This window comes from Suncus etruscus, chromosome 1 (genome assembly GCF_024139225.1).
Source record: "Suncus etruscus isolate mSunEtr1 chromosome 1, mSunEtr1.pri.cur, whole genome shotgun sequence".
Taxonomy (NCBI): domain Eukaryota; kingdom Metazoa; phylum Chordata; class Mammalia; order Eulipotyphla; family Soricidae; genus Suncus; species Suncus etruscus.
In genome coordinates this window covers 178287400-178312678 of record NC_064848.1, presented here as the reverse complement: position 1 = coordinate 178312678, position 25279 = coordinate 178287400, and the positions used below count along the sequence as shown (strand labels likewise).

The window sequence follows — 25279 nt, the reverse complement described above, 5'->3', positions numbered from 1 at the left end:
TTGCAAAACTGTCTCCAGATTCTGCTGCCTTCATTCAAGCCTGAGGAGCAAAGGGGTACAGAGGATGACCTTGCTTGCCTACCTGGAGGGTTTTCTGTTTAAATGCCAAATCTTGAGACTCTGCTCCTCACCTGGGGTTCATGCCAGAGTCAAATTGGCAGAGTAAGATACTGCAGCCTCTGCTACTTTGGCTATGAAGCACCCCCCCCCAAGAAAATTATACAAAATAATTTCCAGGGCTGGATAGTCCTTGAACCTTGACCCAGCAACAACCAGAAATTGAGGAGTGGTCAGAGGAGAAGGAAGAAGGAAGAAGGAAGAGTGGGAGATGAGAGAGAGAGAGAAAGAGAGAGAGAAGAGAGAGAGAGAGAGAGAGAGAGAGAGAGAGAGAGAGGGGAAGAGAGAGGGGAGAGAGAGATGATCTCATTAAATTCAAATATTTACCCCACTATTAAGCCCTTGATGGTGTGGGAAACACTTCACACCTCTCAGACCAGCCTTTCCCTCTCGCACTTTCTTTTATTATTTTTCTGCAGTCTCCCCAGACTTTCTCTCCTCGATCAAATAATTCTTTGTCGAGGGTGTGGGAGCAGGGAACAAGACAGGGTGTGCTCAACTTGGGTGCGAATGATTTAGAAGCGGTATTTCTTTTTCAGTTCTTTCTGAAAGCAAATCATTCCCACAGCTTTTGGGGACCATCCCAGAGGAGTTAGTTGATAGTCCCAAGGTCCGAAGTCAGAGATCTGGGGTGCGGCCTGGATGTAGAGTGCTTTCATTTCCCCATTTGTGGTTGCAAACTACAAATGACATCAAAGGTGTCATTCTTCTTGCCACCCTGGAGAAAGCAGGTGCTGGGCTCAGCTGGGGGGCTTGTGAGATCTGATCCGCACCTGTCTGTCCCCTGGACCGTCCCCGAGCGAGCGCCGCAAGAGCCCTAAAAAAAAAAAAAAAAAAAAAAAATCCACGCGCGCGACAACGCGAAACACCCGGGTGGGGACAGGCGGGGCGGGGGCGGGGCCTCGCGTGGCCACGCCCCCACACGCCTATGGGCGCGCGGTGCGGGCCCTGACGTCACTCTTGTCAGGGCCGTGGCACATGTGCGGCCGGATGCGTTGAGCCCAGCGCTGCGGGGCCGCCGAGCGCGGGGGAGCAGCGGCTGCCCGCACGGGGCGGGGGGTGGGGCGGGCCGGCGCGCGGCCTGGGCTGGTGGCGCCAAGGGGGGCCCGGGGCGCGCGGTGCCTGCCAGGCCCTTCTTCCTCTTGCAACCCTGCGTGTGCGTATTTTTTCTTGATTTTTATTCTTTTACTATTTTTTTTTTGTGCGTGCATTTGTGCAATTTGGAACATTTTTTGCAAGACTGGGGAGCTGGGCTGCAACGGGAGAGCATCTTGCACGTCGTGGAGGACTCCCGCGGTCACTTGGCGCGCTCTCTGGGGTTGGGGTTGGGGGGGGACTTGTCTGCTCTGGGCAACCTGAAAGTTTGGAAATTGCAAATTTTTTTTTCATGCAGATTCTATTTGATAAAGATTTCACTCCAAAAAAAAATTTTTTTTTTTGTAAATTTTTCTTCCCTGCCTGTCTCTTTTCTCTCCACTGTCTTGGAAACGAGTGTGCATTTTTTGGGGTGAAGGACGAAGAGAAAGAAAGAAAACCAAAAAAACAAAAACAACAAAACTCAGCAATCTTTTGGGGGGCGTTGCTTCTTTGACTTTCTTTTTGATTTTTTAAAGAACAAATATTGAGTGCGAAGGACGGAGAAACATGTCCCGACCGCTCCCCTTGAACCCCACCTTCATCCCGCCTCCCTACGGCGTGCTCAGGTCCTTGCTGGAGAATCCACTGAAGCTTCCCCTGCATCACGAAGACGGTGAGCGCTGCCTTGGCTGCCCGACCTGGGAAAGAAGGGATCAGAGCCCGGGACAACCCCCTGCTGCAGCATTTCTTTCCTTCATCATCAGCATGTTAAAAGATGGGAGGGGGCTCTTGGGCAGTGACAGCTAAGAAAGTGCAGGGGGGACCCAGCCTCCCCGGGGCTCCCGCTTCTGCAGGGAGATGGGAGGGACAAGTTGACAGGTCAGGGTTGTCCCCCAGCTGGAGATGGACCCGCCTGGCAGAGTGCAGCCGCCTGCCTGCCTGCCTGCCTGCCGGAGGGCTGAGCTGGGCGGGCTGGCTGGAGAAAGCGGAGGGGTGAGGTGGGGGCTCCGACTCTGGGCCTGGCGGGTGTTGGGGTGGTGCTTTGGAGGAGTAAGCGGGGCTAGCGGGTGGGGACTGGGCGCTGGGGGGGAGTGGCCTCCGGCGCTGACACTTTCCCGGGGCACTTTTCCCGGTGGGAGGGGAGCCAGCGTGGATTTGGGGCTCACGTGGAACTAACTGCGCTGGAGCCTTTTCTGGCTGGAGCCTTTTCTAGGTAAGTCCCCCCCCCAAGTTTTCCCTCCTTCCTTTCCCCAGGCTACCTTGGCTGTAAAGAGGGGGTGATGTACCCAGGAGGTGCCACCTGGTGCCTCCCGAGCTGTGTCCTTAAGGGGAGGATGTCTTCTCGCTTTCTTGCACCGTTGCAAACCTTGCGATGCAGTGTCAAGTCTTGAAAGATTCTTTGGCTGCACAGAGCTGGAGAGTTCATTCGCTCTTCTCTTAGCTGAGCATACAACCTGTTGAGCTGCTGGAGTCCAGGAGCTGGCTTGAAGCCTGCCGAGCTCTGTAAAGCCAGGTTCCCCCCCTCCCCTTTCCCACCTACCCCCCATTTGACTCTCCTCTCCGGAGTAGCACTTGAGGGGAAGGTGCTGCCTGCAGCCTTTTGCATCTGTGGGTGTTTGAAGTGAGATGAGCAGGAGATGAGACTGTAGAGGATGAAAATTGGATGGCGGTGGCGGCTGTGTTTCTCTAAGGAAGAAACTCCGAAACCAAATTCCCTAATCCCAGATTCCACCGGCGCCTGAGTACTAGATTTGGCAAAATCTCGAGTGCTGATTAAAGACGGAAGGGAAGAGGGAGGGGCTGCAGGGAGAGAGCTCAGCGGGTTGTTTTTGCGTGCACAAGGCCAGTTGGAACCGGGCACCAAATGGTCCCTCACTCACCCCCACACCCCAAGGGTGTGGCCCCCAAATAGTAAAAACTAAAGTAAAATAAAGCCACTGACCTTTCTCCCCAAGATCCAATGGGGTGAGTACTCTTCTAGGTAGAAATTTGATGCCTGCTCCCCACCTGAGTGTTTTCATTAGCCAGGGTATTGCATAGGTTGTAGTCTTGACATTTTTATAAGTTGCTTGGCCCTTTGCACGTTTGGGAGTGAGGATGAAGAAAACACTTTTTGTTTTGTTTCCTTTTAAATTCCTTTTGTAAAATGCAATATACCCCCAGGGGGGTTGGAAGCTAACTGTCCCAGAAAGTTGTCAGTTTCCACTACCTTCCTGCTAATGGGGCTCTTGGCCTTTGACAAGTTTATTTTGAGGTTTTGGGAAGAACCAGTCAAAGCATAAAAGCTTGGACCTGGTATCAGAGGGTGGAGAGTCTCTGGTTAAAGTGTAAGTCTGAATTCGTCTTCAGATTGCTCTTGTAATGAGTTTCCTGGTAGATAAGTCATGCCTGGATATTGGCTGTTTGTTAAGAAAGAAAAAGAAAAAAATAATAAAAGAACCTAAGTTAGATGGAAGGGCAAGTGTCATTTTCCCACTGGAGATTTAAATAAGTCTCAGAGCAGGCGTAGAAAGCCGGGTTCTCTTGTTTATATCCTAGATTCGTCTGACTTGTCCCAAGGACTAGTGTTTTCTTTCCAAAGTAAATAGGAAGATGTTAAAAAACAGAGATCCATGTCCTGCCTGAACTTTTAACTCCAGATCCACAGAAGCCAGCAGCCAGAGAAGATTCTTGGTGTGTCTGAGAAGTAGTTTCAGAGCAGAGGCCAGAGGAGTGATAAAATAACTATGACCACAATCACCCCCCGGGGTGACACTTTCTTTTCTTTCAAGTCCAACTTTTCCATTTTTCCCACAGCATTTAGTAAAGATAAAGACAAAGAAAAGAAGCTGGATGATGAGAGCAATAGCCCGACAGTCCCCCAGTCGGCCTTCTTGGGACCCACCCTATGGGACAAAACCCTTCCCTACGATGGAGATACTTTCCAGTTGGAATACATGGACTTGGAGGAGTTTTTGTCGGAAAATGGCATCCCCCCCAGCCCATCGCAGCATGAGCACAGCCCGCACCCTCCAGCCCTGCAGCCAGCCCCCTCAGCAGCCCCCTCTGTCATGGACCTCAGCAGCAGGGCCTCTGCACCCCTGCACCCTGGCCTCCCATCCCCAAACTGTATGCAGAGCCCCATCCGACCAGGTAAGCCCTCTCCAAGAACCTCCCTTTTGAAAAGGCCAAGGGCAAAAGGGGAGGGGCTAGTGGGAGATTTCAGGGTGCCCTAGAAAAGGAGCTTGGTATTTCAGTCACAGCGGGCGAGGGTGGTAGACCCAAGTGGGAGCATCCCTGACACCCAGAGAGACTGTTAACTTAGTTTCTGTGGCCTTGCCTCTAGAAATTCTGACTGTTTCAGCTCTGCAGTGAGGGCCCAGGAATGAGCATTTTAAACCAGTTCCTTGGGAATAGGTGTGGAGATAGTGATGCGGCTAAACTCGAGGACTGCTGTAAGAACCACTAACTCTTAGTGAATGGTCTGAATAATGAGGCATTTGTCTCATCTCCTGCCTCTTTTGCTCATTCCCCAATACACAAATGGGATTTTGATGAATGATTTGGGGTTGGGATGGGGATAGAACTGTCTATAAATGGGGTTTACATTCTTTGACTTGAAGGGATGAAAGAAATGGAGCTTGGGGCTTGGACATTTTCTGGCTTTTTCATCCTTATCTTGTGTTGCAGTTGATTGAGAGATGGCATCTAAAATCGGATGGCATCCAATTTCAAGCCTGACTTTGCCTTATTTAGCACCAGATCCCATCTCTCTTCTCCCTTTTCTCAGACACCAAAGGGTTCCCATCATTTTTCTGTCCTTCTCTATCACATTGAATCCACTTTTCTCAAAGCCTGTAAAGCCACAAGGTTGGCTGTAAATGGTGTTGAAATATTACACAAAAAGCATCACCTGAAATGACCAGGAGCTTCAAAACCCACAGCTAAAGCGTTCAGATACTAATGCAGGTGGAGCGGCTCAGGCTTCATGCCGCTAGCACCCTGCAGTACCAAACAGACAGGAAGAAAGACCATTTCATGTGCCCAGGCAACCAGGAACAAAGATTTAGCCAGATAAATTGTCAGGAAGGTGGCTGAGCTGAGGCCCTGAGCCACGGGGGAGGACAGAAGGCAGGACAATGGGAGATTTGTGCTAGAGATCATTCCTGAACTCTGTGTCCTTAATGCATGGAGAATGTTGGTGGTGCACAGAGTAAGGGAGTTGAGAAGGAAGGAAATGGTGCAGAGGAGGGAGAGCCCTCTGTGGAAGAGACACCCTATGCCTTGAAGCAGTCAGAGGTGGGTTGGCATCTCTCATGCTGAGTGGGCCCCTTCTTCAAAACCCACTTGGAATTACAGTTCAAGCTTTCTGGCTTCAGTGGAGTTCAGTCTATATCCCTGACCACCCCCTGAAGGCTACAGAAACTTGGGGTAAAGCTTCTTGGTATGAACTGGAGCATCTGTTACTTAGGGTGGGCATGATATTGTCTGCATTTTCTTCGCAGGAACAAAATACCATTGAAATAAATAATGCGCGCACATGTGTGTGTGTGTGTGTGTGTGTGTGTGTGTGTGTGTGTGTGTGTGTGTGTAAAACTAGCAAGAAGGAGCAAGAGGTGGGAAGTGAGTGGAGGTTGGTGCAGGAAGTAGGGCCTTCAGTCCTTGAACTGTACAGAATAAGAATTCACTGGTGATTTAATTTAATTCATTTATGTATTTTGGTCACACTCGATGGAGATCAGGGCTTATTACTCACTCTATGCTCAGGGTGAGCACAGCCTCACTCCAGACTGGGCTTGGGAAACCTATATATGGTGCTGGGAATTGAACTTGGGAGGATCATGTGCAAGGCAAATGTCCTATTAGCTGTACTATTGGTACTGTCCCTTCTAGGTGATTTTTTTTTTATTTGGGGCCACCTCTGGCTTTATTCAGGGCTTACTCCTGGCACTGCACTTAGGAATCACTCCTGGTAGGCTCCAGGATGCTAGAGATCACACCTAGGTCAACCATGTGCAAAGCAGATTCTGAACAATTTTTGAAAGGAATGACCTCTCTGCTTCATTTTCCTTGGTGTCAAGGGCGTTGTTTCTACTTGGTTGTGTTATTGTGAAAATTGAGACCATATGTATCAAGTGTTGAAATACTTGCACTAGGTATTAATGAGAGCAGTTATAATCATTGATCTTTGTGAGTCCACTCTTTAAAAAATTTTATTGATGGGGGCCAGAGAGATAGCATGGAGCTATGGCATTTGCCTTGCATGCAGAAGGATGGTGGTTCAAGTCCCGGCCTCCTCTATGGTCCCCTGAGCCTGCCAGGAGCGATTTCTGAGTGTAGAGCCAGGAATGACCCCTGAGCACTGTTGGGTGTAACCCAAAAACCAAAAAAAAATTTATTGTTACTTTTTGGGGCATACCCAATGGTGCTCAAAAGTTACTCCTGGCTCTGCGTTCAGGATTATTCCTGGTGGTGCACAGGGAATCATATAGAGTGCCGGGATTGAACCTAGATCATCATGTGCAAGGCAAGTGCCTTACTTGCTATACTATTGCACAAGAAATCAAATATGTCCCTGTCTTTTGGAATGCCTTCTTTAAGGTAGATACATTATATAACTTTGGAGAGACCAGTAGTTATTGGAGTGTTCTACCCAAACCTTTAAACTCAGCTGACACCTGTCTTTCAGTCCCCTGCCAAACACAGAACATACGACATGTTACAGAGACTTTTCTATTCCCCTGAAGAGGCATGAAAATGTAGGGTAGCCTTGGTTTCTATGAGAATTAGAATTTAGGGTTTTGAAATTTGAGGCTCTCTGAAAAGCCTTTTGTCAGAATGCATTAGAAGTACTTTTGAGTCTGTGATTCTCCGACACATTGGAAGTGAAACTATAAGTCTTAGAGCCCATAAAACAGAGCTCATGAATTTCAATGGAGACTATTTTGTTAGGTTGAGACCAAAAAAGCACGAAGATCTAAGGGGACACAGAGATCTAGAACGAAGCTCTTCAATTCAGAGCCTTTTTGATCTGGGAAACACTTCAGAATAATTTTCTCTTTTGAGTTGAAAACTCAATGAGACTCTTAACAGAACAAAAAAGTTCCAAAATTGGGGGCTGGACCAATTGAGTGGCTGACCTGGGTTCAATTCTCCAGCATCTCATATGGTCCCCCCTCATACTGTCAGGTGTGATTCCTGCTCTCAGAGCCAGGAGTAACTCCTGAGCACTGTAGGGTGTGTGGCCTAGAAACCAAAAAGAAACATAAAGTTCCAACATCTCAAACTCAGATGAATTAACACTATGTTCATACAGTATTGATTAGTGTGATAGGATCACAAAATAAAATTCTAAGGGACAAGGCCTGGGTGGATGACCTATCCCAAGCAATCCTCCAAAGGAAGAAACTTATTGATGGATTTTGTGACATCACAAATGGTGATCAGAATAGAAATACCTAGGAAACCCCAAGAAAATGAAATCCTTGGAAGAAATGCAAATTTAGTCTATGCCTTCTAGGAATTGTATCATTCCATTCTAGATAAAGATGTCTCAACTTCTTTACTGGCCCTGCTTCATTTTATGTAACCCTTCATGACAAGGACTGTCAGGTGCTTGGTATGCCAGCATGCCTGGCTTCTTACCCTGGGTTCCAAGCACCACCACCCCCATCTCAGTTATGACAACTAAAAATATCTCTAGTTGATGCTAGATGTCCCCTGGAGGCAGAAAACAACCTCAGTGAAAAGGGCTAATCGAATTTTGATCTTGTCTCACACATGGGTACTTTTGGACTCCTATGTTGGATGGCTAAACTTTTGAGATGATCAAGAGATGTCAGGTTGCCCAGAAGAACTCTCCTTGTTAATCAGAGTGCAGATGTACATGTTTCGGTGATAAGACTAAGACATCGATCCGAATTAGAGGATGATTGCCTAGCAGTTTTTTAATTTGACTTTTCTTTCTGCTATTTTCTCAGCACACATCTTTTGAATCATGTGCATTGTGTCATTAATGTAGCCTGTCTGGTTGAAAGGAAATGAAGACAAGCTGACCCATAATGTATGTCTAGATCTACTCCAAGATTATTTTATCTTCTTTTTTTTGGGGGGGGGGTTTTCGGGCCACACCCGTTTGATGCTCAGGGCTTACTCTTGGCTAAGTGCTAAGAAATTGCCCCTGGCTTGGGGGGACCATATGGGACGCCGGGGGATCGAACCTCGGTCCTTCCTTGGCTAGCGCTTGCAAGGCAGACACCTTACCTCTAGCGCCACCCCACCAGCCCCTATTTTATCTTCTTAATTTTTATTACTACTATGACTTTCTCTGCAACTCCTTTCTTGCTCTCTCCACCCACCTTGTTCCTTTGTCCACTCTCTCTACTCTCTGATCAAAGAATGGATTAGATATTTGAGAAACAGACTTTTCTTCAAATAATCCAGAGACCCTTTGAAATTTTCTGTGACTAAGGGGTGATTGCTGAGAGCTCTTTGTTGTTGTTGTTGTTGTTGTTGTTGTTGTTGTTTTGACCATACCTAGCAGTACTCAGGTCTTACTTCTGGCTCTGCACTCAGGGATCATTCCTGGTAGACTCGAAAGACCTTATGGGCTGCTGAAACTTGAACCTGAGTTGGCTACCGCAAGGCAAGCTCCTTACATGCTATACAATCACTTTGGTCCCAATGATGACTAAGCTTTTGAGGCTGACATTTTAAGGAAGGAGGAACGGTGGTTCCCAGTTTCTATGACCACCTGGTCAGGCTTCCTACTCACCTGGGGAGCAACATTCTGGACATTCAGCAGAGGACTTTCAGCAGAAAAGGCAGGAATAGCCTACCACTTTCATATTTGCATTTTTTATGTGATCTGAGGTGGTGTCCAGGATGGCCCTCCTAGAGGTATGCGATAGCTACTGGAAAAATAAGACTGTTTGCCTTAAGAACAGAGCGATGGCTTTAAGGACAGAAATCCCTTTAGGGAAAGTCATCTATAGCAGACAAAGGCAGAGCTATTTTTAAATCAGAGGCTTGTAAAACTAGATCTGAAATCTTTTCCTTTGGTGGTTTTTCTTTGAATCGCTTCAGGGTATCCTACCACTCTCAGGCCTAGGTTCATCTGAGATTCTAGAAGTCTTTCCTTTGGGTTCTGAGCATAGAGCCTGGGTTACAGTGGAGACCGGCTGCAGAAGGAAGCACAGGACCTTCCATGTGCAGGTGTGTAGGAAGAGGAGGCAACTGAGGGTGCTTGAGAAGAAGGAAGAAGTGGGGCATTCATGTTAGTGTCTGCCTATCTTCTTTGGTGCTCAGATTTTGGTGGGTAAGGAAAAGACTGGGCTCAGGAGCTGAGTGATGAGGGAGGACAGCTCAGCAGGCGGGAATCTAGGATGTCAGAGGCCCTGCCGAGATTGGGGGAGGGTGGTTTGGATTTTTCCAGCATTCTGAGTTGAGGCTCGATTTTCTCTCTCTCTGGAAGAACTGTGGGTTACTCTAATGGTGTGTTCGTAGGCTTGGAACTCTGACTAGTCATGTTAGGGGATCCTGGCTGGGACTGGAAAGTGCTTTTCATTCCGTTTATTTATAATTAATAGGGTTGGGAGAGCTAGTCGGGCTCTGAACACATGACAAAGTAGGACCAGTATATGATCCATGAACATGCTGTGTATGGAGCTGTGGCTAAGATGGTGGAACTAGGGCCTGGAGAGATAGCACAGCGGCGTTTGCCTTGCAAGCAGCCGATCCAGGACCAAAGGTGGTTGGTTCGAATCCCGGTGTCCCATATGGTCCCCCGTGCCTGCCAGGAGCTATTTCTGAGCAGATAGCCAGGAGTAACTCCTGAGCACCGCCGGGTGTGGCCCAAAAACCAAAAAAAAAAGATGGTGGAACTAGAGAGATAGTACAGGAAGAAAGGCACTTGCCTTACATTCAGCCAACTCTCTAGTTCAATTCCCAGCTCTGCATATCTTCCTCTGAGCTCCCATCAAGAGACATCATTGAACAGAGTGAGCCCTGAGCACTGCCAAATGTGGTCTAACCAAAAAGATATCAATGGGACCACAGGAGGGCAAAGACTGAATCTCCATCAGCCCCATTCTCTAGTTAGAGATTTGTGCCATCCAGTCCCCTTGCTCTGCAAAGATAAGATGTGCCTTCTCATCTTTAGCACACCCTGTCCTTATTCTGTGTAGCCCTGCTTGACTTTCCCCATTCTGGGTTGGGGCAAATCACACCCAGAATGCCAAGCCAGCAAAAAAAAAAAAGCAACACCTCTGCCTCTGGGTGAGCAACTCTTCTTCTGCTGGTTGTGGGAACAGCCAACCTCTGGATGCCCAGCCCCCACCCCCCTCTTTGTGGGAGCCCTGGCAACCCTGGCTGGCTGCCTGTGTGACCGTGTGCTCCAGGCACGTGGCGGTGCCCAGTGCAGCTTGTCCAACTTAGGGGTGGGGGAGTGTAGGTGCTGGCTTGCTCTCTGCTCCCCTTCCCAAGAGAACAAGAGTAAGTGCCAGGGAGCAGTTGTCATTCCTGACCCTGGCAAAAGTAAGTTGAAGTCTGTGGGGGCAGTTCACATGCCAGGGAAACCTGCTTGGTCCAACATTCTTGCCGAATCCCAAACTCCAGCCCCCCCCCCCTTGCCTGCCTCTTTGCCCAGAGGCCCCATCTTCTCTGCATCACTGCGGTGGGCAGGATTCCTACAGACCAGCTCCTGCCAAGGGTCTTGGCAGAAACCTTTCCAGTTCAGTACTGTGCCTACCAGACTAGAAAAATAGCCATGTACCGATGGAATTAGGTAAAGGAGAAGGCAAGAGCTGGGGGAAGGGGATGGACAGAGCCTTGATAACATCCTGATGTCAAAAGCTAGAGGATGAAAAGCCAGAGGGATGATTTATTAGGTTTCTCTGAAACCTCTTTTCCATCCGCCACTAATCACTTTTGCCCAGGAATCATTTCTTTCGTCTCAGCAGTGTATAAGGAGGGAAGAGGGAAGGTAGGAGGGGAAGTAATAAGATTTCTTAAACATTGGAAAGAAAAATAGAGGAGGTACAGTGCCTGCGTTTGGTTTCATCAGGAGAATGGTTGAGGATATTGTCCCTGATAGTTCTCATTTACTATATTTGGTGCACACCAGCAGTAGTCTGGAGCTGAAGGCTCTTAAGCCTTTGTTTTAGAAGAGAACTTGACTTTCCTGGAGACCCAGGTGTTTGCTGGCTCAGAGTTCACAGAATTTCTTTGAGCATCCTGCATCTGTGACATGGTTCTTGCCAGGCCGTTGGCAGTGTTGAGAGCTCAGGATCCAGAGACAGACCAGCCTGGGTGTGAATCCTGCTGGGCGGGGCGGGGAGGTCACCTCCATTGGTGGTTTTCAACTGGTGGAAACACAAAGGCATATTATTCATCAGTTGTTTGGACTGAAAAATTAAAAATAATTCATCAACTATTCGGGCTGAAAAATTAAAAATAATAAACAACCTAGTTTCTAATGATGCTTTGCATATTTGTTTTTAGTTCCAGGCAAACCAGGTGACTAGTTCTAGTCCTCTGACTGATCTAAGGGATCTGAATTCTCCATTTCTCACCTGGAACTTAGGAATCATCATGAGACCTGCCTCACAGGATGGTGGAAGATGGGCCACCCAGTGTGTGGGGAGAGCCAGACAAGGTGCCTGGCACACAGCAGCGCTCAGTTAGAGTGTCCCCGCTGCCATCTGGCCTCATTTTTTGCAGAGAACCTAATGCAGAGTTCCTTGGGTCTCCTCTTTTCGACCAATTCAGCCCTCTAGTTAAGATTTTTTTACTTCTCTGCTTATCAGTCTGCTCTAGTTTGCCTCTTAAATCCTTTGTAGTTTAGAAACCTTAGTTAACTACTGCCACCTTTACTATTTCTTCCTTGTCCATTAGATTAGATTAAAAACACACACATCCACACAAACACACACACATATACACACACAGATATACACACTACACTACTTAAACACAAAAACTGTGGTTTAAAGAAGGTTCTTTTTTTTTTTTTCTTTTGGTTTTTGGGCCACACCTGGCGATGCTCAGGGGTTACTCCTGGCTGTCTGCTCAGAAATAGTTCTTGGCAGGCACGGGGGACCATATTGGACACCGGGATTCGAACCAACCACCTTTGGTCCTGGATCAGCTGCTTGCAAGGCAAACACAAATGCGCTATCTCTCCGGGCCCTAAAGAAGGTTCTTGATTAGATTTCTCTTCCTTGGCATTTTGCTACTAAATCAATCAAATGATGTTTTTATTAAATCTTTAATGATGGGCATTCCTAATTTTTCTTCAATATGATAAAATGACCTCAGAGGTAAGAAAAGCATTAAGGCTGTTAAACTGGGGCTGGAGCAAGTACTGCAGGTAGAACAGTTGGTCCTACATGATGCTGAACCAGGTTCAGTCATTATGGTGGTCTATGATCCCCTAAGCACCACCAGAAGTAATTCTTAAATCCAGAACCAGGAATGAACCCTGAGCATTACTGGAGACTTCTCCACCCCCAAAAAAAGTCCATTAGGAATTTGAAGGAGAAGGATTCATCCATTGACCCCCAATAACTCTTATTTGTTACATCTTGCTTTTGAACAAGATATGAAGCATTTCAGAGTCATTCCTTCTTCAGCCAACTGTTCCATTAGTCTTCCTTTGTGTCTTATATACAAAGAAATAACTCTCTGTTGGGTTTATCACTGTTTTCTAACACTCAAGAACTAGAAAGAGGGCTGAAGCAATTGTACAGGATTTTGCCTTGCATGAGGCTGACCTAGGATTGGATTCCCAGTGTCCTAGGTGGTTCCCTGAGCTCTAAAAGGAGTCAAACCTGAGGAACTTTGATGGGGGAGATTCCATCACACCCAGTGGCACTCAGGTTATTCCTGGCTTTGCACTCAAAACTCACTCCTGTCAGGCTGGGGGATCATATGGAATGCCAGGGATTGAATTTGGGACAGTCCCAGGTCTGGTACATGCAAGGCAAACGCCCTACTGCTGTGCTATATAGCTCCAGCCCAGGAATAAGTCTTGAGCACAGCTGAGTATGATCCAAAAACAAACAATAGAGAGAATGAAAGATCTAGCATGATGCAGACACAAAAAGGGGCCAGACTTTCCACTAGTCAGTTCTGTTGCTTCTTTGTAGTAAATGGTAGGAACAGGAGGAAGCAAGGCAGGAAGTAGAAGGAAGGAGGAGCAACGTGGGCGGTCCCCAGAAATCACATCTGTTTTCACTTTGGGCTGCACCCCAAGGAAAACAGCCAGGCCATGATTTAGTGCCAGGTCTCAAGGAACTGGTCATTTGGTAGGGGAGATCGAATTTTCAACTAAAAGGATGAGTGACAGAATATTCTGATAATGTCGCTGATGCCTAGTGGGGCCTAAAGAAGCTTCAAATGATTATGAAAACGCAAAGAGTAAAAAAGTCATCAAGAAAGGGAAAATATTAGGAAAAAAAATAAAGGAACAGTGCAGACAATGGAAGCTGTCAGGTCTCACAGGAGGCCCAGGTCCTGGGCAAAAGTGCCCGGGGCAAGGTTTCTTGGAAGAATTGGGTCTTCTGTCAAGGAGATCTTGGTTAGCCAAGTTGCTGAGACAGGAATGCCCATGGGATGTTTAAGAAACTAGGTATGGATCTAGTTTGGCCGCTGTTGAAAATTCTTATGAAGGAGTCAAGGAGATGAGTCTGAAGTAGTGGCTGCCAGCCAGGCTGGCAGCTTCATGAGCACCAGGCTGCAGGAATTGAACTCGATCCAGTAAGTAGTAGAGAACCATTGAAGGTTTTTGAGCCGGGAAGTGTCATGTGGATACTTCCACTTGGGTTCAAGGTTGGATTTAAAACATTTTTAGATACTTCACAATAGTTTCCGCTGGCAAACCGGGACTTCCTTATTATTTTTATTTTGAAAATAAATACGCTCCCTTGAACATCAAACAGCTTTTCAAAACACAATGTTCTAATGATCTAGAAAAAAAAGTAATTCAAAAACACAGGGTTTAGGTTTCACTTGTGAAGCCCATAATTTTGGTGATTGGGGGAAATACTCTTTGGCAAGGAAACGGTTTGAAGGATTTGAATGGTTTAGAATATTTTATAGCCCAAAGCAGGCCTGGTCTCACAGGAGTAGAAAAATAGATTTTAATAAACCCAACCTATTAACATTCATCACTTTAAAGGCATCTGTTTTATAAAGCTTCTAGGTTTGCAAATAAACGTATTGAACTAATTTCTCTAGATGTGGTTCCTCCTTAGCTTGTAATCAATGAGTGTGAGAAAGAAAGAAAAAAGAAGGTGTTAAATGCCTCAGTGATACAAATAGTGCATGGTTTTATGGCTTACCTGCAACAGTAATATCAAAACTAAAAATACTGAGCCAAGTTTCTGGCCAGCTTATTAATTTTACTCCTGAGAGACAAAGGAATCATTATTAGGATTTTTGCATTCTTTAGTCTTGACCTTATATTTGTGGCTCCCTTCTTCTCTGAAACCCAATTTAATTGAACTTCCTGTTGAAGATGGTAGCTGGGAGTGTGCATATGTTGAACTTAATGTCTAGCTGAAGGAAAGGGACCTCTTGGGAGAAAACAGGGTCTGGGGGCTCCAGGACCCCTGGAGATTGCTCTGACTGCAAGCCAAGATTTGTAGAAAGCTGAAGGAATTGCCACACTGAACCAGTTCTCCGAAGCAAAAAAATAACAGTCAATGTATGCAGTTTCCCCACCAGCTCTGTACAGTAGACAATTACAGGAGTGTTGGCAGAATGGAGTGTCTGTTGGGGAAAAACTATACAGTACTTGTTTCTGCTAAATTGGCTTCTAGTAGAGACACTCCATAACGGAATGTGAAAATTCCCAAAATGTTTGTTTTTTTTCTTTTTCTGACTTGAGCAAATATCATTACTATCTCAACTCCTTACCCATCCACCTAGCTCATAATGGGAATCCATCTCATTTTCTCTCCTCAGAAATGGCTGGAACATAGTTCCTAAAAGTTTTGTTATTTGAAGTTTTTTTTTGTTTTTGTTTTTGTTTTTTGGTTTTTGGGCCACACCCTGTGAGGCTCAGGGATTACTCCTGGCTATGCGCTCAGAAGTTGCTCCTGGCTTCTTGGGGGACCATATGGGACGCCGGGGGATCGAACCACGGTCCGTCCTAGGTTAGCGCAGGCAAGGCAGGCACCTTACCTCCAGCGCCACCGCCCGGCCCCGTTATTTGAAGTTTAATCTATATTTTCCCCCTTCCATTAGTGATTTTTGGAAGGATTCTTTGGAATTTGGGGGTCCTGTAATGAGAGATGGTTGGTGGCTAATTAAACCTTTTTCCCTCTCCAATCTTGCCTGGGAGACCCTGGATTTCTAAAAACAATGAGTGCATGCTACAGAAAGGCGCTCCTGGGAGCTACAACTCTAAATCATCTGTGACAAAATGTTCTCCTAGAAAGTGGGATTGCATAAATGGATGAACAGAAATAAGTGTTTTGGCAGAAACTCCTTGAGTGGGGAAGAGCCGGGCTCTCGATTCTAATTAGCTCTGGGTAGCAGTCTGCTTCGATGTCTTCATTGGGGAGCCCAGGCATGGACAGCCACAGTTTGCTCACCAAGTGCTTCTGCACTAATGGAAAGAGTTAAGAGAGGATGTCAATTCACGCACAGTAAATGCCTCTTGAATGGAATTGAATAGGAAAAAGGAAGGTTTATCCGAGGGGAGGAATGCCACCAAGACTTAGCCAATGGGAATCCAGAGTGCAAACCAGATGAACAAGTTCATCCAGATATGCCATAATCAGATTATCCCGAAGAGAGACCTCATGACTTTGAGATTGGAAGGGTTGGCTACTGAGTGTGGCGAACATTGGATTCCACCTTTATTAAGGATGGAGGAGAAAACTTCATTCACCTTACTACCTTTGTCATGCTGCGACTTGGGTCCTACACTATTACTGAGAAATATTATGAGACTTTCACTCAGGAAAACTTTAAAAGGGGGGGGGGATTTGAGCAGGACCTCAGATTCAGTCTGAATAATACTGCTCAGTTTTATAATAATAGTCAGTTTTTGCAAGGCCAAGAGAACCATGATCCTCGTACATGCAAGGCATACATCCTACCTCTGAGCAACATGCCTACCCCATGAAATAATACTGTTTTAAAGAGACCAAAGGTCACTGAAATATTTATAAAGGAAAGAATAGACAACACCAGAACTAAAGCTAGAAATAAAGCATGATGAGTCTTTTGAGGATAAGAAGAAAAAAAATTGTAGACATGACTATATGAATTTAATAAACCTCATTGTATTACGATTGGCTTTTTTATAGTAATATACTTTCCCAGGGAGAAGTAGACTATTTCAAGTGATCAACGACTGGTGAATGTTGTTTAAAATAATAATAACATGTCAGGGGGCAAGAGCAATAGCACAGCAGGTAGGGCATTTGCCTTGTACACAGTTGAACCGGTGTTGAACTTTGGCATCCTATATGGTCCCCCTGACACTGCCAGGAGTAATTTAGAGCGCAGAGCCAGGAATAACCCCCAAGCACTTCTGGGTGTGGCCCCATACAAACAAACAAAATAATAATATGTAAAAAAAAGAGCGTATTTTTGCGTAACAAGTTACATTTATCAAATTAATAAGCCACTTAGTGCAACTTAGCTATTAGATTCCTCTGAGACTTGAAGATGAGGGTCTGGGGCAATGTAGAAGTTTGAAGCACCATTCTTTGTGTGCAGGAAACCCATATTCAGGCCCTGCCTCATGCATGGTATTCCAAACATTGCCCTCAAATATTAAAAAAGAAATCTGAAGTTGAATAGCTTGAATTTTCAGTATTGCAAAAGCAAGATGTAAAGAAACAATTTGAGTTTCCTTACATTCTGTTTCTTTTTATACCTAAAATTTATATACCTTGATTTATTTTTTACATATAAAATCTTTATTTAAACACCACGATTGCAAGGATGATTGTAGTTGAGTTTCAGACATAAACAGAACAGTCCTCTTCACCAGTGCAGCATTCCCACCACCAATGTCCCCCTCCCTCCTTCCTAACCTTTGACTGTATTTGAGACAGGCATTCTATTTCTCTCACTCATTAAGATTTTCATATTAGTTGATAGTGTAGTTATTTCCCTAACTACACCACTACTCTTTGTGGTGGGCTTCATATTGTGAGATGGTCCTTCCAGCTCTCATCTCTATTGTCTCTGGGCATTATTAGAATAATGTCCTTAATTTTTCTTAAAACCCATTGATAAGTGAGACTATTCTGTGTCTTTCTCTCTCTCTGACTTATTTCATTCAGCATGATAGATTCCATGTACATCATCCACATATAGGAAAATTTCATAACTTCATCTCTCCTGACAGCTGCATATTATTCCATTGTGTATATGTACCACAGTTTCTTTAGGTATTCATCTGTTGAAGGGCATCCTGGTTGTTTCCAGAGTCTGGCTATTGTAAATAGTGCTGCAATGAATATAGGTGTGAGAAAAAGATTTTTGAATTGTATTTTTGTGTTCCTAGGACTTATTGCTAGGAGTGGTATAGCTGGATCATAAGGATGCTCAATTTCCATTTTTTTGAGGAATCTTCGTATTATTTTTCATAAAGGCTGGACTAGATGGCATTCTCACCAGCAGTGCAAAAATGTTCCTTTCTCTCCACATTCTGCCAGCACTGATTGTTCTTGGTCTTTGTGATGTGTGCCAGTCTCTGTAGAGTGAGATGGTACCTCATTTGTTGTTTTAATTTGCATCTCCCTGATGATTAGTAATATGGAGCATTTTTTCATGAGTCTTTTGGTCATTTGTATTTCTTCTTTGAGGAAGTGTCTGTTTATTTCTTCTTTCCATTTTTTGATGGAGTTAGATTTTTTTTCTTGTTAAGTTCTGCCAGTACCTTGTATATTTTCGATATCAGCTTCTTATCTGATGGGTATTGGGCAAATTGTTCTTCATATACATTGATTCAGATTTTGTGATTATTTGATCATAAATTGACTAAAATGAAATTGCTATCTTTTTCTTCAGGAGGCACATTTAATTTAAATACAGAATAGTTTTTTAAGAGGATGAATGGGCATTGATATTGATTTGACTGTTTCAATAGTTTGGATTGTCGTTCTTACCAAATTATTATCTTTGTCTTACTTACTCTTCCCCATTTGCTCCAAGACAGTAAATTTTAATGTGTTCAAGTTTAAGTTCTTATTTAAGCCTAGGAAATCAAAAGAATATTTAGATTCACTTTCTCATTACCAGAAAAGATATAACCATCCCTACCAAATGGTGGTTTTCTTCCAAAACTCTCATTCTCCTCTTTCTCAGAGAGTGGCAGCATAATGTAATAGTGAAACTCTCCCCCTAAATTAGATCTAGGCTCTGCCCCTTAATGGCCTAGTCATAGTTTCTACCTTTATTATTTCACTGTTTCTGTAGATGATGATAATTCCAGCATCAGAGAATTCTGGAGGAGTAAATGAGATGATATGGGTAGTACACTTGGTATACTGCTCATATTTGAATGGTAGCATCAGCTCCTCTGCTTTTGCTCTGCTTGCCATCTTACACTTAGATTGAAATGCAGCTATGTTATAGCCATGCTGGCCTGAAATTTGCATCCTGTGGCATTACTTAGCTGACCAGGCTAGAAAGTTTAAATCACAGGCCTAGTGATGCTGTAGCCCAGTGATGCAGGTACCACAAGGGCCATTCTGGCAGTGTTTAGAGTGGAGTGTTCAGTGCTGGAGGATTTGAACTTGGGACCTCAAGTGTGCAAAGTTTGCACTCCTGAGTGCTGGGCAGTGTCTCGGGCTCCTGCACTTTATCTTTTGAGCTCTGGTAGGGAAGAGGGCCAGAGGGATTAGTGCATGTGATAAGCATCCTGAATACTGGCAATTGTGAGTTGGACCCCACCTTGAGCCTTGGTGGTCCTGGTACAGTGTAACTACCTGCTATTATGCATAGTTGCCCTACATATGAGCTTCCCATGAAGTTGTGTTCTCCAGCTTCATTTATTGGCCTGAAGGAATTTGGGCTGGGGAAGGAACTACACAGTGTCCTCAAGAATTTCCAATACATTGTAAAATCTATCACCTGGGTTTTTTTTCTTTCTGGAGTTACTCTTGGGTCTTAAGGTGGAAAAGGGACATTTTCCTAATTGTTGGGAATGGGCTGGAGTAGGAAGCTGGATCTCACAGCTCTGGTGGCCAACTCCCTGGCCTTCTGCTCCCCCTAGTGTAGAAGTCTCTTCAACACTCTCTTCTGAGCCTTGCTCACAGGATGATGAAAGGACAAAAAGCTCTCCATATCAGGAAAATGAACCTGTCTGTCAAAGTGGGCTGTAAACATGAGGAAGAACAGAACAAAAGTATATTATTTGGAAGAAACATGTAAAAATAGTTTCTGCACAGTAGGGAGATCTAGAAGTTAAGGGTTGGGATTAACCATGGAGATATTTGATGAGGAATGCTTGCAATGGGTCCGATAGAGAGCATTGCATGCTGTGCAGGTGGGTGGCAGGATGAAACTTCTAAAGGACCAGCATACAAGGCACAAGAGACCTGTCTTAAGGATAACCACAGGCATCGGCATCAAGCTAGATAATATGTTCTATTCTTACTTGGGATGCTTCCAGCTACAGCTCCCTTCTGCTTATTTTGATAAAAGAATGAGCACATGCTCCTAAGTTTAAATCAGCTAAATGTATATGAAGCCCGACAATACCCAGGATATGTTGAAGCTGGAATGGTGCTAAGCACTTAATCTAAAATGCAAGAGGAAATCAGATCATATTAGAAATATATTGGTTCCTGGAATTTGGTCTGCTCCCCAGAGGATTGAATGTTGTGAACACATTGCCAAAGTACATTTTTCTCTTTTTTTCACCAGCCCTTCCATTCTGATTACAGCGGCTTAAAAATAAATTTGGGCATATCTCACTGGCCAAAAACCATGGAGATCAGGATGAAATCATTTTCAAGGCAGAAATAACACACTTTGAGAACGATACACAGAGAAACACAGTCCTAAATGCATCAAGTACATCAATGGTAGACCCTTTCAGCACTCAAGTAAATTGTAGTTAGAGCCTGTTTTCTCCCAGAAAGCTGATTCCTTGAGTTGGTCACTTTTCTGCTGAGCCCTGTTTCAAGTCCTGCAAGTCAGAGGATTGGCAAAGGGACTAAATGACTTCACATTGACATGGACTCTCATGAATTTAATTTAGCAGATATCTACTCAAAATTATCTCTCAGTAAGTTTTTTTTTTTCTAATTTTGAGTCACGCCTAGTGACAGACAGGAGTCTGTCTCTGCCTCTGCACTCCAGGGTCATTTCTGGTGGTGCTCATAAGATTATATGGGATGATGGGATCAAACCCAGTTGTCTGTGTGCAAAGCAAATGCTCTAGCTGCTGTTCTATCGCTCTGGCCCCCTTACAGTAAGTTTTAACTCAGAGATAGAATCTGATGTAGATTATTATTGTCTTATAGGAGCCACTCCCTCTGAGCCTCACACATGCCAGACTTGTGCCCTAACTGCTTACACTATCTACTGGAGCAACCTCAGAGTTCAAAACTGAGATTAGTCCCTGAGCATCATGGGGTGTGGCCCCCACGCTCCCACACACACACACACACACACACACACACACTGAAAAAAAAAAAACAAAAAAAACACTGTTAGCTCATTTGTTTTGAGATCTCAGATTTCTGAATTGTTGGACTGAGTCTTTGCAAGATCCATGATGTTTCTTGTAGTGTGATAATAGGTCTAATTTTCTTGTTCCAGCAATGCAATTAAATAGAAATTTAACCTTAAGTAAATCATCAAGCTGTCTGGGATTTTTCATCTGTATAATGGGGATTTACAGATCCGTATGAATGAAAGATGATGGAAGAGAGACCAAGTAAATTAAAGCCAAAAGTACTACAATTTGGGTTAGCATTATTATTCTCTTGCATTTGAGATTGTTATCTCAAATAACAACAAGGTGGAACCAGGGAGCCACAATTTCAAAAGTAGGTCAGTTAAAGACCTGATGTCTCCAGTTTAGGGTTTAGTGGCTGTGAGTTAGGATTGGGTTGTTGTACGTGCCTGGACAAGATCCCTGTATCTCTCAGGATCTCAGTTTCCCGGTCTGTAAAATGCAAATCTAGTTTTAGGTTGGTCACTCTGTGCTCTTAGACTACTGCAGGCTGGAAGATTGACTCCCAGGTTCTAGTGCAAAAAATGCAAGTCTTGTTTGTATACAAAACCCTGGAAAGAAACAAAGCAAGAGTTCAGAGAGATAGTAGAGTGGGCAGAGCAGCTGCCTTGTACATGGATGACCTTGATTTGATCCCCAGCACTACCAGAAGTAATCCCTAAGCAAAGAGTCAGAAATAAGCCAAAAAACAAACAAACAAACAAAGGCAAGTATCTTAGGTAATGGCACTGATCTAAAGCAAGAAGATGGATTGAGATATTCTGCTACCCCTAAAAGATTATTGAGTTTCTGGGTATATAGCTCTGTGGTAGAACTTATTGCCTTAAATGTGTGAAGCCCTAGGTATGGTCCTCCAGGGACACACACACACACACACACACACACACACACACACACACACACGATGAATTTTTAAAAACTAAAGCTAAAAAGCAAAAGACACGACACCTTTGAGAAGAAACAAAACTACAATCGAAGTTTGCTTTTTTAAAAAAGGTCTTTATTCTGAACGAGAGCCACTGGCTTCTCTTCTGGTGTTCACTGTTCAAGAACAGTGAGAACAGTTTACCTGGATGTAGGCTCCAAGGATTGGATTTCTTAGCATACTTTCTTAGTCAAAGAAGCCCCGAGACAATGGTGGAAGGAAGTAGTCACTCTGTAGAGGGCAGGTGTGTGGAATGTTGTATACATGAAACCCTAACAGAATTGTCAGCCTGGCAGAATTGTAAATCATGGGGCTTCAAATAAAATAAAATACATTATTTTCTTTGAAGAAAATTAAACTATAGGACAGGAATAAAAATATGCCCCTCCCCCCAGCTTCCAGCCTACTCTTTATTGTAGTTTTTCTGGAAGGGCTGCTTTATTTGCTCATCTGGGTGATGCTACCCATTGGAAGACTTGCCATGCCTGGAGGACCCTCTTTTTAGCCAGCTTGCATTGATTAGGAGGTGTGTGGGACATCATCCTGAGAAGAATGAGGTGACGTGTGGACTCAGTGGGAGGAATTCTGTGATGCATTAGTAATGTCTGCCATAGAGAGGGTGAGGCAGTTTTGGTGCCAAGTATTTGCTGTCCTTGATAAAGTCAATTGGGAAGAGTCTCTGGTATTTGTTGTTCTTCTGGGCAGAGGATCCAGGAGGCTAGTACTGATTCTGATGCCCTAGAAAGTCTTTTCAAGCCACTAGCTTATATTGCTTTACTCTCTGTTGGAGACTTCTGGTTAGCTTAGCAGAGAGAGTGGAAAAAAATGACTGTGAACCTTGCCCCCTGGTCACAGGGCAGGAGTTGTACAGTGGACAGAAGCTTTAATTCCTACCATCCCCATCAGGATCCTGTAGATACAGCTGTGGAGCTCAGGCTCATGTCTCCACAGCACTGGTGGAGGCAGCCACAAACTGGAGGACTGGAGGACTGTGGCCTTTGGTCCAGGCTGCAGATTCCCTGGAAACTGGGCATTTGGTAGGACAGGAACCAGAACCTGTGGCCCTTCATACTCTCTGCTTCTCAAACCTTGAAGAAGAGTGCTGAAACCTTTTTCATTATTTCTTTTAAAGGAAGGCCTTGGAGAATTTTCCTTCTCCTGGGAATCATGGACCCCACTCCCCCTCTACTCCATTTGTCCATGCAGTGAATGTTCAAAATTTCTCTCTAGATTTGGATTGTTCTTCAGTTTCAATGCTATTAATCTGTTTTGCCAGTGATATTTGAACTTTCAAAATTTTCACTTGAGGGGATGGGGGTGGGGGGCTTTTCCCAGCTCCCTCGGTGTTTCCTATGGTCAGCCAAATGCTGTGGAGACATCCCTGTCTTCTAACCTACAGTTCACAAACCATACTGGTGCTGAGATGGTAGTAGTTATTTACTGAACACTTATCTTGTTCTCACTATATCTGAGTTCACTGTGTGACAAGTCATGGGTCCAGAGTACGCTAGTGAAGGAAGTGGTCTTGAGCTTAATTAATTATTCTGGAGAATCTCTAAAAGTATTCACTTTGACTTCCTCTGCTCCTGCAGTTTCCTGTTATTTTCAAAGAATGCACTTGAGCTCCTAGACGATTAACTTTCATTTATCCTGAGGTTGATTAACTGGTTTGCAGATTATTAACTAAGGCTGAAGTTTACCTGGAACAGGGAAGTGCTCATCAACCCAGCTGTTCCATCATTGGTTATGGCTCATTGCCTACCCTGGGATAAGGGAGCCTGTGCTGGGTTGCTGCAGAGGAGGAAGCTCAAGAATGTGATCTTCTACGTCTAGGATCTTCCACTGCATCCAAAGAAGCTTTCTGGCTCTGTCATGCCCTGCAGTCCCACACATGATCCCACAAAAGATTCCTAGCTAGAGTCTTGATCTCTCTCCTATTCCCTGATATCTTCCAATTCAGTCTTCAGACTGGAAAGTTAAGGTTGAGCACCTGCAAAGGGCCTGGAGAGTACCATATCTAGTCAACATATCAGCTTCCAAGAGGCTCAGTAAGTAGGTGCTGCTGCCTTTCTGATTCAGCCCATGAGCTGACCACCAACCTCAGCCAATTTCCCAGTATGTTGTCTGATAGGCTTGAGTAGTAGATTCCCTTCTAAAGTCAAAAAAGGCAGTGGGAAAGATGTTAACCACAAAAGCAGGCTTCTGAGGGGTACAGATTTGCCTGTAGTAGATGTGTAGGATGCCAGGGACCCTCTTCCAGGCTATTCAGTTGACTGTTCCTGCTCTGACATGAGGTGAGGGAGTAGAAGTTGGTGGAAGTCAGACCTGAGGGCCCAGCTCTCATCATTTCACCAGAGACATTCCTGCACTACTAGGTGGTCTCATTGTTGGGGTGGTTACTTGGATCTCGGGCCTACTCCAGATCTGGAGACAGATGAGCAAGGAACAAGCATTTGCATGGGTTCCGTTCCAACACTCCTTTTTTCATCTTGAGCAGCATTCAGCCCACCCCTGGCCCTGTCTTTGAGCTCTGACTTTGCTCTTCTTCCTCTCCTCCATCTCTTTTCTCTCTCTGATCTTCTCTCTCCCCATATATGCTCTCTCTTCACTTTCCTCTGTCCCTATCTTCTCTCTCTTTTTTCTGTTCTTTATTATTATTATTATCATTATTATTGGTATTGGGTCACATCTGGCAGCACACAGGAGTTACTTCTGGCTCTGCACTCAGAAATTACTATGGCAGGCTCCAGGGACCATATAGGATGCCAGGGATTCAACTCAGGTTGTCTGTGTGCAAGACAAATACCCTCCCCACTGTGCTATCACTCCAGCCCTCTCTTTTCTTTTCTCTCTTTTTTCTCTCCTCTTTTTCTCTCCCCTCTCTCTCCCTATCTGCTCTCTAGTCTTTCCTTATTTCTAACCCTCTCAGACTCTCACTCTCCCCCCCTTTCCTCTCTCTTTCTTGAAGTTCTTAACCCATATACAACTAAGTTTGCCTACAACTGTAATTCTTTTATGCCCAGCACCCTGGGTTTCCTTGGGCCCCTATGTCTGGCTCACATTTTCTCAGGGCTGCTAGTGTGTATAGTCTAGAGATCTCATTCTATTAACACAAAGAAATCTGCTTGGGCTGCCTGGCTCTCGCAGTCACGTGGAGAGAAATGTGCTCCTCCAGTACGCCAGCCTGCAGCTCACTGTGCAGAATACAGCAGAGGGCTGGGCGCTGGGCCAAGCTTACATTTCACTTTGGAACACACTTTCGCATCACTCCTTGGCAGAACATCCATGGTGGTGTCTATTTGGGGAGTAAGTTAGAGAAGTGTCGCTTCCCTCTGATGAGTGCTGAGCGATAGGACCTTTAAAACCAGTTTGCATCATCCCCATCCTGGTCATCTTCAAGGTGTCCAGGAAATGAGACATTGCTGTTCAAGGCAGCCGCAGAGCCTGAGAGGTAACTCTTGCCACCCTAC

The 25279-nt window shown here is 44.9% G+C and overlaps 1 protein-coding gene across 1 annotated transcript in view; it reads left to right on the top strand.

The window, feature by feature from the left end:
- The first annotated feature begins 1708 nt into the window (after nucleotides 1-1708).
- HLF (HLF transcription factor, PAR bZIP family member) overlaps nucleotides 1709-25279 on the top strand; it is a 64610-nt gene continuing 41039 nt past the window's right edge. Inside the window, exons 1-2 of the mRNA XM_049772545.1 lie at nucleotides 1709-1867; nucleotides 3991-4326. Of these exons, the coding sequence (XP_049628502.1) occupies nucleotides 1762-1867; nucleotides 3991-4326 (442 nt within the window). The 5' untranslated portion in view covers nucleotides 1709-1761. The remainder of the gene's footprint in view (nucleotides 1868-3990; nucleotides 4327-25279) is intronic.